At 38.6% G+C, this 13,952-nt stretch overlaps 1 protein-coding gene across 1 annotated transcript; it reads right to left on the reverse strand.

Moving 5' to 3' along the window:
• Nucleotides 1-7,574: 7,574 nt before the first annotated feature.
• Nucleotides 7,575-13,455, reverse strand: LOC107689601 (substance-P receptor-like). The gene is made up of 5 exons (XM_016487649.1): nt 13,088-13,455; nt 11,807-12,001; nt 9,773-9,923; nt 8,637-8,833; nt 7,575-8,568 (listed from the first exon to the last, which is right to left on the reverse strand). Exons 1-5 carry the CDS (start codon nt 13,288-13,290, stop codon nt 8,280-8,282), a joined length of 1,035 nt encoding a protein of 344 aa, XP_016343135.1. The 5' UTR covers nt 13,291-13,455; the 3' UTR covers nt 7,575-8,279.
• Between the last annotated feature and the right edge of the window lie 497 nt (nt 13,456-13,952).

A 13,952-nucleotide genomic window follows, 5' to 3' on the forward strand; every position in this document is an offset into this window, starting at 1 on the left:
GTAATCCACATTTGTAATCCATCATTGAGGTGTTTTTAGCTTCAAACCATTGCTTCTGGCTAAAATATAAGTTTATAATCCATAATATTGCTTCCTTCAGTGAAAAGGCTGTCTTGTCTGAATCAGGAGAGAAATATGCACAGTTCAGGCACTGTTTACAAGTGAAAACAGCCCAAAAAATGTTTGCAAAATATCTTAGTGGATTTTGATGTGAGAGGACAACAATGGGTGGACTTTTTCACTGGAAGAAACGTTAATATGGATATTGACTCATATTTTGGCCGGAGGCGATGGTTTAAAGTTAAAATACCTTAATGATGGATTTGTTTCTTACAAACACACAGCTTTTCAACATTTTTTCAGCATCAAGGCATTAATTGATGGATTTTAGTGGTGTGGATTACTTGTGGATTATTGTGATGTTTTTATCAGCTGTTTGGACTCTCATGCTGATGGCACCCATTCACTGCAGATGATCCATTGGTGAGCAAGTGATACAATGCTACATTTCTCCAAATCTGTTTTGATGAATAAACAAACTCCTCTGCATCTTGGATGGCCTGAAAGTAAAACGTGCCGCAGACGGCTCCGGGGGATGAATAAAGGCCCCCTGTAGCTTTTTGTAGAGTTTTTGTAAGAAAAATATCCATATTTCAAACGTAATAAACACTTTTCTCTCACTTCCGCTGACTGTCATACACTGAAGCAGTTCCGGCGGATGACATAAGATGCGCGGTGTTGCGTGATTAGTGACGAATGCGGCGAGAGAACAAAACAAAACGCCGGTCACGAATTAGAAGTACAAACCGAAGATTTGCAAAGAAAAATGTCAGAGGATTTCGATATAAACCAAGAGGAGACTGGTTTTCCTTTGCTAAAGTAAGGAAACTTTGCTTCCTTTGCTCCTATTAAACAAACTCGTGAGACTAGCATATCTCAGAGGTGCGCGCGCTGCACATACTGCACATACGTCATACGCCTTCCGCCGGAACAGATCTGCGTATGATAGATAACGGAAGTGAGAGAAAAGTGTTTATTACGTTTGAAATATGGATATTTTTCTTACAAAAACTCATGGCTTTGCTACAGGGGGCCTTTATTCATCCCCCGGAGCCATCTGTGGCACGTTTTATTATGAATGCGCGAGCTTTATTTGACGACTTGTGGACTGTTCAACTGCAACACCCTCTGAGTGCCATTAAACAGCTTGAAAGATCAAAGACTATTTTTAATAAAACTCCGACTGGATTCGTCTTAAAGAAGAAATTCATATACACCTAGGATTCTTCGAGGGTAAGTAAAACACAAGCTAATTTTCATTTTTGGGTGAACTAACCCTTTAAGGCATCAATAACATGTCTAAAAATGATATATTTGAAGTGTTTCATCTCTTAACAACCTCAGTCTGCCCTGAAAGGTTCATAGTTTATTGGTAAAAATCAATTTCTCTATGGAGAAAATGAATGGGATTTTTACTTTAGTAATTGCTCTATTGTCTCCGAGGCAATTTAGATACTCAAGGCCATAGATCTCATTCACTGATAGGATTACAGCTCACTAAAATTGAGCATAACACGTCGATGAGATTATTTAGTGCATTGAGCGTAACTGCTCTTTTGTCCATTACTGTGTTTAGGCCATTTGTTTTGCTCGAAGTGTGGAGAGAGGATGATGAAGAGGAAGACAAAGCATTTTAATGCACTTCTCCTGCATGTTTTGCCTCTATCTATCTTCCTAAGCTTCGTGATTCACTATTAATAACTGAGTATTGTAAATGCAGACAGCTAGGCCTCATCAATCGGGGAATATCTAGGCTATGTATAATTATAATTATTCTATGTAGATGGCTTGGGGTGCTGTGATTAATCATTTGTTAAAGAGGCATTCTTTGATATGTCTGCTTGGACTCCATAAAGCATATCATTAAAACCCATTTAGCCATTCAAAAGACTGAATGACAGGTTATCAAAGACAAGCACAGCCCCGCCTCACACTTCAACTGAAGATGCCACTGTAGCATCTGATTATATCAAGACTTAAATTAACACAACTCTGTGCGCACCAGGTCCCGGGGAGCCGCTCTCGTCGAGTGAGTGATGCTCAAAGATCCTTTCAAGGTAAATCATATTCTGGCCTTTGATACGGGGTGGTTGGAGAGCAGGTCTGAAAATGAGAACATGTGGACTTTAGGGTTCTTTATCATATGTTTGGAATTCAGAGCCATCATTGGGTGAACAATGGGCCAAAATGTATACAATTCACCTTCAAAGGGATATTTTCTTAACCTTATTTCCCCCTAAAAGGTTTATAGCAGTAAGGGTACATATTATAGGTACTAATATGCATATTTTAGGCTTAAATGAGGTACAAAGTTGTTCTTTTAAGGGTACAAGCTGTTTTTTTCTGACAGTATAGTGTTTACACTGCAAGGCTCGGCAATAAGTTTTTTTATTATTATAGTAATATCCAGCTTTTAATGCAAATTAAAAAGCAGATAATTATCTGTGAACATTAAATTCATAAATTATTTTTGTGAAGAAAATGTAAATATTTAATTGTATAATTATAATAAAATAAATAATAATAAAATGTATAATAAAAAACATTATAGAATTTAATGTTTTAAATAATTTTAAAATATATATTTGTATTAGTGCTGTCAAACGATTAATCGCATCCAAAATAAGTCTTTGCTTGCATAATATATGTGTGTGTTCTGTGTATATTATGTATATATAAATACACACACATACAGTATATATTTTGAAAATATTTACATGTATTTACATGTCTATATTTATATTCATATGATTTATATTATAAATAAATATATTTAATATATAAAAATAACATATTTTTCTGAAATGATATACATGCATGTGTGCATTTATATATACATAATAAATATACACAGTACACACACATACATTATGCAAACAAAAACGTTTATTTTGGATGCGATTAATCGTTTGACAGCACTAATTTGTATGTATTAACATTTTTTAAATATATGATTTGGATGTACATAAAATTTATTTATTTTTTATTTTTTGCTTGGTTAGCCTGGTTTTCTCTCTGATTTAAATCAAAGAGTCATGCTCTTGTCTCGCTATTTCTATTACATTCCAAAGAACATATTTTATGTGCACCCAAAAACACATATTACATTATATTAAAACATTTCTTATTTTTTATTTGCAATAATAATTACTATATACAGTAACTTAAATAAAACTATGTTTTTATGAGGTTTTTTTTTTTTTTTGGCCTCCTAAACTATCAATCTCACGTCTTTCAGTTTTTCAGCAAATCTAGCCAATGTTCAATACATAAGATGTATCGACAGTGCAGCTATGGCCTGAACTTTGAATGTTTATTGTTACCCGCTATAGCCTATCTTTGTCAAAAACGAGTGTTTCTGAGTGCTTCTCTATAGAAGAATAAACCCATGACTTTTAAGGCTAATGAAAAAGTTTGTTAAATGAAATTAAATTAGAGTTTGATGCAATCCACTACCAGAACATTGCTTTATAGAGAATAAGAGACAGTCGATGGAGGCCGATGCCAGACATCTTGTCAGAGCACGCAGCATACCTCGATAATATTGAACCCAACAGATTTCATTTTCTCCCCAGTGAATAGAACCTTTGAGAGCACTGCTGAAACTTGGCAGGGCGTTCTTATTGTTGTCTGAACAGCCTGATGTAGTATTAGTAGTAATGGTTTTAGAAATAGTGCCTGTCTGAAGTACGGCACAGTTGCAGTTTGTCGCTGGACAGGGAGCATTTAAAGATGAAAAATGGAAGGAACTTTGATTTAACACAGTCAAAGCATTTATCTCATTGCAGTGCTCAGATAATTTTGCTCATTCTGAGGGGCATGACGGGGTATCGTCTTTTAAGATATGGAAGGTAACAAATGGATATTACTGCTTCAGGCTGACAACTCTCAGAAGTGTCTGGACGTAGATTACAGCACTGCTGCTAAAACAGTTACTGCCTCAGATATTCCCACACAGCCTTGAAGATTTCATTTGTCTTCTCTACATTTCCTCAGACCCTTTCACACTGGTTCATTCAGGGCTGAGACAAATGTGAGACGAATTACCATAATATCTGTCCATTTGTCTCAGCTTTGTGCTATCAACTTCTTTCTCTAACATGAGTAATGATTGGTTTTTAATTTAAGTGGGAAGTTTAACCTTTTTTTTTTTTATTTGCTTGGCTACATCACCAAAAAAGAAAAGACATTTCAGAGGCTGCAAAGTTATTTTGTTAAGTTTGGAATTAATTCTTCCTTTAAAAAAAGATATTACACCAGAATATGGTAATTGTATCTGATCATTTTTATTGAGCGAAGCAGAGAGGCAAACAAGAGCCATTTCAAATGTACATTTGCAGAACATAATGAAGCAATGCCAAGCCTCAAAGTACACAGTAATGTTTCCTCCATTTCAGTCTAATATTAACAGTGTAAGGCTATAAATTTGAAGCTCTTACACTCTCAGGTATTTTATACAGACAAGCAATAGCTTCAATTTATGCACAAGTCTTTTACATGAAAAAAATTACATACATATGTACATAAATGAGAATAATTTGAATGCTGAGTGTAATATATGCAGCTCTGGTACTTTAAAAACTTTATTGTTTGACTGCTTGGACAGCATTTTCTGGCTCAGCCAAAAGTTGATTTTGTGGTCACTAATGTTTCTGGTGTCGGCAGCTTTTCTGAACAACTTAACTAGTAGTCTGGTTGAAAATCCCATGAAATGATTTTAACATACTATTTTCTGTCCACTGATGATGTACTGTTACAGGAAGTTGGAATGAGAAATACAGCATCTTTTTGGCCTTTTGGTTGTCTTTTTTAAAACCATGATTTTTGCATATACAAATTGCAAAAGTCGTTGACTGGTGATATTAGATAGTGCACTCTTAAAAATAAAGGTGCTTCAAAAGGTTCTTCAAGCGATGCTATGGAAGAACCATTTTTGGTTCCACAAAGAACCATTCAGTCAAAGGTTCTTTAAAGAACCATCTCTTTCTTACCTTTTTGCAATCTGAAGAACCTTCTTTCGCCACAAAGAACCTTTTGTGAAACAGAAAGGTTCTTCAGATGTTAAAGGTTCTTTATGGAACCATTTAGACAAAAAGGTTCTTCTATGGCATCGTGAAGCACCTTTATTTTTAAGAGTGTGAGGACATTCTCATTTTAGAGAGCATTTGGTTGGACAAAAGAAATTGTTTATGTCCTTGTTGACAACATGAATGAACAGTTTTGGTCCATATTCTAGAGAAAGAAATACTGTAGATTTTAAATGTCTGCTAAAAATGAAATCAACTTAACTTTTAGATCATACTACCTTCTAGATCCCAAATCGAACAGACATGGACCCATTCCATCTCATATTTGTGACTCTGGACCACAAAACCAGTCATAAGGGTCCATTTTTCGAAATTGAGATTTATACATCACCTGAAAGCTGAATAAATAAGTGTTTGTTAGGATAGGACAATATTTGGCAGAGATACAACTATTTGAAAATCTGGAATCTGAGGGTGGAGAATCTGAAAAAATCACCTTTAAAGTTGTCCAAATGAAGTTCTTAGCCATGCATATTACTAACCAAAAATTTAGTTTTGATATATTTACAGTAGGAAATGTACTAAATATCTTCATGGAACATGATCTTTACTTAATATCCTAATGATTTTTGGCATAAAAGAAACATTTTGACCCATACTATGTATTTTTGGCTATTGCTACAAATATACCCCAGCGACTTAAGACTGGTTTTGTGCTTCAGGGTCACATATGTCCTCACATGATGCATAACCTTTATATTATGGTCCCAAAAAATGTGTTCATGATAAAATATCTGGCCTTCAAAAATCTGGTTGGGACAATGAATACAACACAAATCAAATAGATAAAAAAGAAGAAGATGAGAACATGCAGCTGGTGATTTGTCGCACAATGTAAAAGCAAGTCTAACCAGTACTGTGTTTCTGTCTGTTTTAGCGTGTCCATTAAGAGGGCTGAGATATAACGATAGTGGAGATGCTAGTGCATGCAGCTGCACAGCAGTTCAAAAGGTGCAACATCGCTGCTCTTTTGTTCCTCTGCAAGCATCAAAGCAGCACTCACACCTGCCCAACAAAGCAAGAGCCTCTACCGTTTGGGCTGAAAAGGCATGTAAAGCAAGCACAAGCCACACCAAACAACATCATGATATTATACACCGATGTACAACAACCACTGTGCAAGAAAATGGACCTCACATAGAACTAGAACTTAACTGGAATCTAGATTTTGATCATGCTGAAAAAGATATGTTGTTGTCGCAGGAATTTCTGTACAAGCTAGACATATCAAAATAGACATTATGCCCTTACACCGTGTCCTAACTACACGCGACGCGACAAGAGTCCAGCTACAAGCAATTTGGGTGTCCACACCAGACGCGACCGAATATCACAGCCAATCAGAAGCGTGTGTGGGCGGGCTCTCTCTTGAAGCGCACTGCACTCGCAACGAAATGGATACGCTTATAATCTAATTCATAAATATTAAAGCTTTTTAACATCATTAAAAGTACATACTGAGTGACTGATAACATCTTTGTTATGGAATACACTCGTTGGTTCGCAGCGAGTTCACGGTTTTAACGGACATCTTTGCTTTAATTTATTTTCAAGATCTGAGGTAAACTATCTGTTGTTGCTTTCAGTATGGCTATAAGGTCACACAAAATTATATTTAAACTCATATTAGAGACGTTTAACTTTGAATAAAGCACATAATCACCGGAGATTATCTACTGTCATATAGGTTAGTTTGTATGTTGTTGTTGCAGCCGCGACGTCGCGGAAATAGAAACCGTTTCTAAATTAGAAATTTCGCGTGTCGCAGTCCCGGCTAGTTAGGACAAAAACTCTAATTTACATGGAAAAGATAACTTTTATCGCGTGTCGCGTGTGGACACGGTGTTATATTTACAGTGCACAACCTCTATGAATATCTATGTCTGAATGTCTGTTTATACACTTTCTTTTTTATCAAGATAATACAATCGGTGGCCACAAAACAAAAGCTAGGTTTTAATGTACATAAATAACACTGTTATTGAAAGATACAAAAAAAAATGATAGACTTAAAATAATAAAAATATAACCACAGTAAAATGTATTTAAAGGTGCTGTATGTAAGTTTTTGACTCTACTAAAGCATAAAAATACCATAATATGTTTGCAGATATTTAAGAAACATGCTAAGTTAACATACTTGTTTATCTGAAAAACAATGCTAGTCAGTTATCCTCCTTTGAAAATGTGCGTTCCGGGCCGGAATGTCGGTCTCTGTTTTGGTTTGTGAAACCCGCCCACTGCCAGTTTACCCAATTGTATTTTGGCACCCCGGGTTGCCAGTTGGTGGAAAATACAATGCATTTCATTTCATTCATCGTCAAGTGCTCTCGTTCCTGTTGGTGTCGTCAATATGGCAACCTGCGTGTGCGTCAAGTCTGACTGAGGAGGAGGGGCCGGGCGAAAAAAAACCCCACTCCAATATTTTGAATTTGGACTGCAATACCTAGTTCAACCACTCGGTGTCAATCCTACATACAGCACCTTTAACATGGTCTTCTTTGTAAAGGCAGTATAGCTGCAACTGATACTCAACAGCATGCTAATAATAAACTCCGGATTTAACAGAGAATTATGACGATATAAATGGAAGTAGCTGTGTTAGTACAAAGTCAATTTTTCTGTCTCTCGCTGTGCTATAATTATCATGACCCTCTGCCTTCCAGACAAATCCTTTACATTGTCACCTTCGAGTCCAGTAATATGCAACAACAGGTGCAGACGCTTCCACGTCGTTACGCTGGCTATCGTATCATCAACAAACAGCAGTAACGACAGACAGATCGTTGCCAAGGGGATCAGCTGGTCAAGTTTTCCTAAACAAACCCACTGGGTCCTGGAGCAAATGCTGATTGGATTGAACACTTACAGGGATGATTTCTAGCCGGCTCCCCCAAGTAGTAAAATATTGCTAAACACAAAGACAGTATTAATGCTCCACAGTCTTTAGATGTTATGTTGACCAAGATACAATGAAGTTTTCACACATTAGCCTTTCATCCCCAAGAAAACCTAAAAACCTGTTTTGGTTTGTTGCATCTCACATTACGACCTTCGCTGGAACGTGAATCATTTGCCCTTCTCCTCACAAGATTGGTATTTTAACACTGAAAGTATTTCCTACATTCCTTTCTAGGCTAAATTGTTGCTTGAATAGAAGCTGGATGACTCTGATACAGTCTTGGAGGCGCTTTGTGAAGAACCATTAGACGTGAGATCTATTGAACATCGATTTGTATTCTCCTGAAGGTCCCCCTCGATAACCGGCATCACTGTGGATACTGTGGTCTCCATTCGGCTTGCACGGTAAATGCTGGCCTGTGTCTGAAGATAGCGAGTTGACTTGAGCTCCAGACCTTCATATGAGCCTTGAGGGACACAAGGACACCAGGAGAATGCCTGCTGGAATCCAGCTCGAAACCTGAACAGAGTATTGCATGATAAGTTTGCCCCTAAACCTGAAATGTTTGCCTCTAAACCAACTCTTACCTGTCATTGAGAAGACAGTAGATGATGGGATTGTACATGGTGGAGCTCATGGCAAGCCACATTATTCCTAAGTACACCTGCTGGATGCACTGTTCCTCAAACAAGTGGGGAAGGAACTGGTGCAGCAGGAAGTAGACATGGTAGGGCAGCCAGCAGATGGCGAAGGTGCACTCAACGACAATCATCATCTTCACCACCTACAGAAGATAAAGGGATAGTTCACCCAAAAATGAAAATTCTGTCATTAATTACTCACCCTAATGTTGTTCCAAACCCGTAAGACCTTTGTTTATCTTCGGAACACAAATTAAGATATTTTTAATTAAATCCGAGAGCTCTTTGACCCTCCATAGACAGCAGCGCAACTGTAATATTCCCAGGTCCAGAAACGTAGTAAGGACATCGGTAAAACAGTCCATGTGACATCAGAGGTTCAACCACAATTTTATGAAGTTACAAGAATACTTTTTGTGCGCAAAGAAAACAAAAATAACTTTATTCAACCATTTTTCTCCTCCAAATCAAGTATTCTGCCATTATAGAGAGTACCATGATGCATGCGCATTGCTTTCCTCTGTAAACAACACATGCATGTGGTGTTGCTGACGGACAACACATCAGAGGTTCAACTGCAATTTTTGCAAAGCCACGACGCAAAAAATTGCGGATTCGCAAAATTGCAGTTGAACCTCTGATGTCACCTGGACTGTTTTACCAATGTCCTTACTACGTTTTTGGGTCTGGGAACATTTCAGTTGCATTGCTGTATATGGAGGGTCAGAAAGCTCTCGGATTTCATCAAAAATATCTTAATTTGTGTTCCGAAGATGAACGAAGGTCTTACAGGTTTGGAACGACATGAGGGTGAGTAATTAATGACAGAATTTTCATTTTGGGGTGAACTAACCCTTTAAAGTAGAAGGAGCTGAAGTAAGTTAAAAACCTGGATTTGTTGCTTATCTAGTGACCTAAAGCAAACAATAATCATGTTCCTACATGGTCTTGTTGAAAAGACCAGCAAAGATGGTCAACTTCAACTGGTAAATGTTGCTAGGTTACTATCCATCCAAGCTGGTCTTTTTTAGCAAGGTAACTGACATTTAAGCTTTTATGTGAGTTGCTCTACAGTTGATAACCTTCCGTTTGGCGGTTAGCTGCTCTCGATAGCGGTCTGAAGAGTCTCCAGGAATCTCACTAGCCCAGAGAGTACATCCCACCACCAGGTAAGCACAACCCATGATGAGCAAAGGCAAAAAGTAGATAAGCACAACCACACAGATGTAATACCTGTGAGAGAGGAAGAGACAGAAAACAGCCAGATGGAGAATTGGAATTGGAGGCAGCCAACGAACAAGAACAAGACAAGAAACCTAAGATGAAAATAGACCCAAAGTTGTTGAGACACATTTTCAGTGCACATTTTACACAAAAGGATGCCACACACCAACACCTCAGAGTCCCGAGTGTTTTCTCGCATTAGCTGCCACTTAAAAATAACCGCTGGAAAACTTTTGAATCGTGAACTGTGAATGCTCGCAGGTTTCGGGCACTGTGACAGTGCCTCTCTTTTCTTTTGGAGCGCTGTACAATTCAACATGCTAATTAGCTTGAGGCTTATCTAGAAAGACACTCACCTCACCAGAGAGGTATGGAGGGAAAATATACACAGGACTTTCACGCATTACCACAAATGTTCTGAATCCCTGTCCCACAAGACTGTCCAAAAAAAGCAATGTAAATGCCTTTTCCCATTTTTTTGTTTTGATTGAACGTCCTACAGACATGCCATTTAGGATGAGGCAAATGAGTTGTGGGTCTTTACTGCTTTTCAAGCATCCATAACTATCTCTGTGAGTGAGAGGTAATTTAATATTGTCCAGTTGATTAATTTCAAAAATGCTTCTTGCCTTTTGTGGTTGTGAAATAAGAAGACAATCATGCTAACGTGACGGGTGATTGCCCAAAAACAAAAGCCTGCAGTTCACTTGCCAAAATCCTGCAGATTTCAGTCGCTAGATGCAAAAATATGTGTGTGAAAGAAAACATTAGCTGCTTTGAATCTAATTCTCCCGTTCTCTCTCTTTCCCCCTTTCTGTCCGTCCCTGGCTATATCCATCATCACACTCAAAGATCTACCAGCCAGTTAAACAGGGTTCATTGATAACACTCGACTGCGAGTGTTACCAAGATTTGGCCCTTTAGTGACCATCTGTACCGTTTAAAGAAAGTTTGGGCGGACAAAAGCTAAAGAACAACTTCGAGAAATGATTCTTGCAAAGTCAGATTGGTGAGGTCTGACAGGTTATGTCCCTTGAAGGAGGTAGACTTGCTCACTGCATTGGAGTGACGGGGAAGCCTGCAGGAAGATTGACTGTAAGCCTGGGTGAACGACTAAGCTTTTATGGAAATAACCATATGCCGTTGGCACCTGTTACCTATGCGGCCATTGCAGGAGACTGGCAGGATATTGGAGAATCGGATTGGAGTTGGTAGCAATTAGAGCGCTGGCCATGTGTGAAGATCTATCAAAACTCATTCAGTAGCTGATATATATGCGAGTAAGATGCAAGATGGTGTGTAGTGCTATTTAGCCACAGTTCAAATATTCATATCATAAATCAAACCATGCCACACACTTGGTACCGAACCTACTGAATACTCTTGAGAGTGCACCCTATGGTGTCCCTAATGTTGTTTTCAATTGCATTGTCAGATTTTTCATTGTTATGTTGTTGGTGTTTTGCTAAAATAGGCAGTGCTGCCTTGCAGGAGATAGACCACACTGCACAAACTTCAAAGTTTGTTGCCTTTGCTTAAGGTGCCAGAATGGAAGGAAAAGAGGAGGAGGTGAGTATGCATTTTTGGGCAATTTAGAGCTCCATGACGGATTTGAATTATCATTGTCTTTTTCATATTATTATTGAAATGGCATAAGTATTCCTTTCAGGTGTTTTGAAGTGCCACTCAAGCTTTGAGTTTGACTGTAGTTCATATCCAGTTTCCAGTGTATTTCGACATTTTCAAATGTCATACTTCAGGTAGGCTGTCCAACAAATATGCATTTTAGGTTGTTCAAAACAAAGTTTATCTCTGAGTATTTGCCACATGTGACACTTTTAATTTTTCATTTTACAGATACATCATCACTGAATTTGACAGAGCAGACTTACGTCTTTTGAAAATCCCACACGCTGTACTCTGGCCAGTTGATGTAGCACACGACACGTCCTGGCAGCTGAGCGGTGCTGGAAAAATAGTACTGGGGGAAAGCCAGGAGCAGCGCAAGGGCCCAGATCACCCCCACCACCAGCTTGGTCTCAGTGGACGACAGGCGCTGCTGGAGTGGGTGGATGATAGCCATGTACCTGCAGGGGGAGTTTAACAAAGGCAATGACCTGCTATTTATGCAAACTCAAAGGAGCATCATCCACTTGAATTCCCCCTAAATTATTTGCCCAGTCCTGCTGATTTGATTTGAGGAGTGAGTGAGATGACTAGTTGAGTTTGTCTTTTTAGTGGGCTGGGTTTTTCCTGCAACCAAGGGTTCTCTCAGATGGAATAGAAAGGATGCGGCTTTGTTTTGAGTTTTAACAGTTTTCCTACACCACCAATTCCATCCTCCCAAAAAGTGGTGGTATAGTACAGTGATGGTATCATATGCCAATACTGAATAGTGGCATTATTCATGTACTATGGCATTTACTTGGTACTCCAAAGAACTTAAGGTAAGCCTGCCTGTTACTTAAAGTAAAAATACCACAGTACAAAAAAACCCAGCATACTATAAATCAGAAATGCCCCAATAGAGATGCTGAAATATTTTTCAGCATCCATCTGTAGCATTCACACGGAACAGAGATGAAGGAACGTGTTTTATACCCAGTTAGGATTACAAAATATTACTGTGGTAGCCTACAGAGTGGGGTAAATTACTCTAAAAAAGCAATTAATTAGCTACTCATTAGATCTTCAGCAGTGTAATTAGATTACTGTACCAATTCTCTAAAAATGACTGCATTAATAATTACGTTATAAATCCTACATCTGCCTAGACCAGTTGAACCAGTGCACGGATAGACATGAAACTGCTCTATAATTCTTTCAAATAAATAATATAAAATTCCAGAAATCATTCTTGAACTGACGAAAGTATTTAAAGGGTCCAGGTTACATTAAAATGTACATTTTAACTTTGCATGTAAAATTTTAATGTTAAATGAATTCACTACTGTTTTATATAGAATTGTTATAGTCTACACTATTAGGCTACATCAGAAGTAACTTTCAGTAACCAATTCTATGGTGATACATTACACCCTACAGTGCTGTGGTAGGACCATGCTTGTAAAGTGATGGTAATACAGTGCCGTTCGATATATACCATGGATATTCATGTACTATGATATTCAGATGACCTCCAAGGTACCGAAAAAGATTAATGGCTCGCTCACCTGTCCAGGGCTATTGCCGTCATAGAGTAAATACTAGCGAAGACAGCTGCTATTGGAAAGAAGTTGTGAAATCTACAGTAAACAAGTCCGAAGTACCACTCGTTGTGCACTGCATACACAAAGTTAATAACGGTATTGAAAGCCGACATAGAAGCCTCTGCGAACGCAAGATTGACTAGAAAATAGTTGGTCACAGTTCTCATGCGCTTATGCGCTAAAATTATCCAGATGACAGTGATATTTCCAACAACCGACACCAGAACTATACAGCAGTACGCGATGGCCCACAGAACTATCTGCCACACCGGCTGAACGAACTGGTTCGAGAACACGTCCGTGTCATTGACCAATGAACCGTTGGTCCCGTTGCCGCTCGAGTTTTGCAAAGTGTTGGTTCGAGAGCACATCCGTGTCATTGACCAATGAACTGCTGGTCCCGTTGCCGCTTGAGTTTTGTGAAGTGATGTATAGAGGATCCATGATCAGTAAATGATCAGAGGAAGAAGCGAAAAAGTTTGCTTTGTTGTTGTAAGATTGGGTTGGTAAAAATAGGTCCAAATGAGCAAATGAAATGTCAGTGCTCTTGTCCCAGGGTCTTCAGAACATACTGCAGGCTGAAGCGCGAGCGCGTACTCGGCGCGCCTCACCAGACGCGCTCCTGTGGCTCGCGTGTCCGCGCAGGCTTGACACCGCGCGCTGCATCTTTCCAGTCACGCGCATCCTACTTACGGTCACTTATCACTGTTTGACTTTCAAACGTGTTTTGAGAACAAAACGCCGAATAAAAATATTAGGCTTCAGTTGGAGTAATTTGAAAACTTAAACGCACGGGGAAAAACCCCAATGGACATCACCAGAGACTGGG

Source organism: Sinocyclocheilus anshuiensis, unplaced genomic scaffold (genome assembly GCF_001515605.1).
Source record: "Sinocyclocheilus anshuiensis isolate Anshui unplaced genomic scaffold, SAMN03320099.WGS_v1.1 scaffold393, whole genome shotgun sequence".
NCBI classification, from domain to species: Eukaryota; Metazoa; Chordata; class Actinopteri; order Cypriniformes; family Cyprinidae; genus Sinocyclocheilus; species Sinocyclocheilus anshuiensis.

Bases quoted from the DNA above. Each gene is read 5' to 3' on its own strand.
- LOC107689601 (XM_016487649.1), bottom strand. From the start codon at position 13,290: ATGAGAACTGTGACCAACTATTTTCTAGTCAATCTTGCGTTCGCAGAG. The intron at 9,924-11,806 runs GTAAGTCTGCTC...CCTCTCTCACAG, and splicing joins GTGTGGGATTTTCAAAAGAC to GTATTACATCTGTGTGGTTG. The intron at 8,569-8,636 runs GTAAGAGTTGGT...TACTCTGTTCAG, and splicing joins TACTGTCTTCTCAATGACAG to GTTTCGAGCTGGATTCCAGC.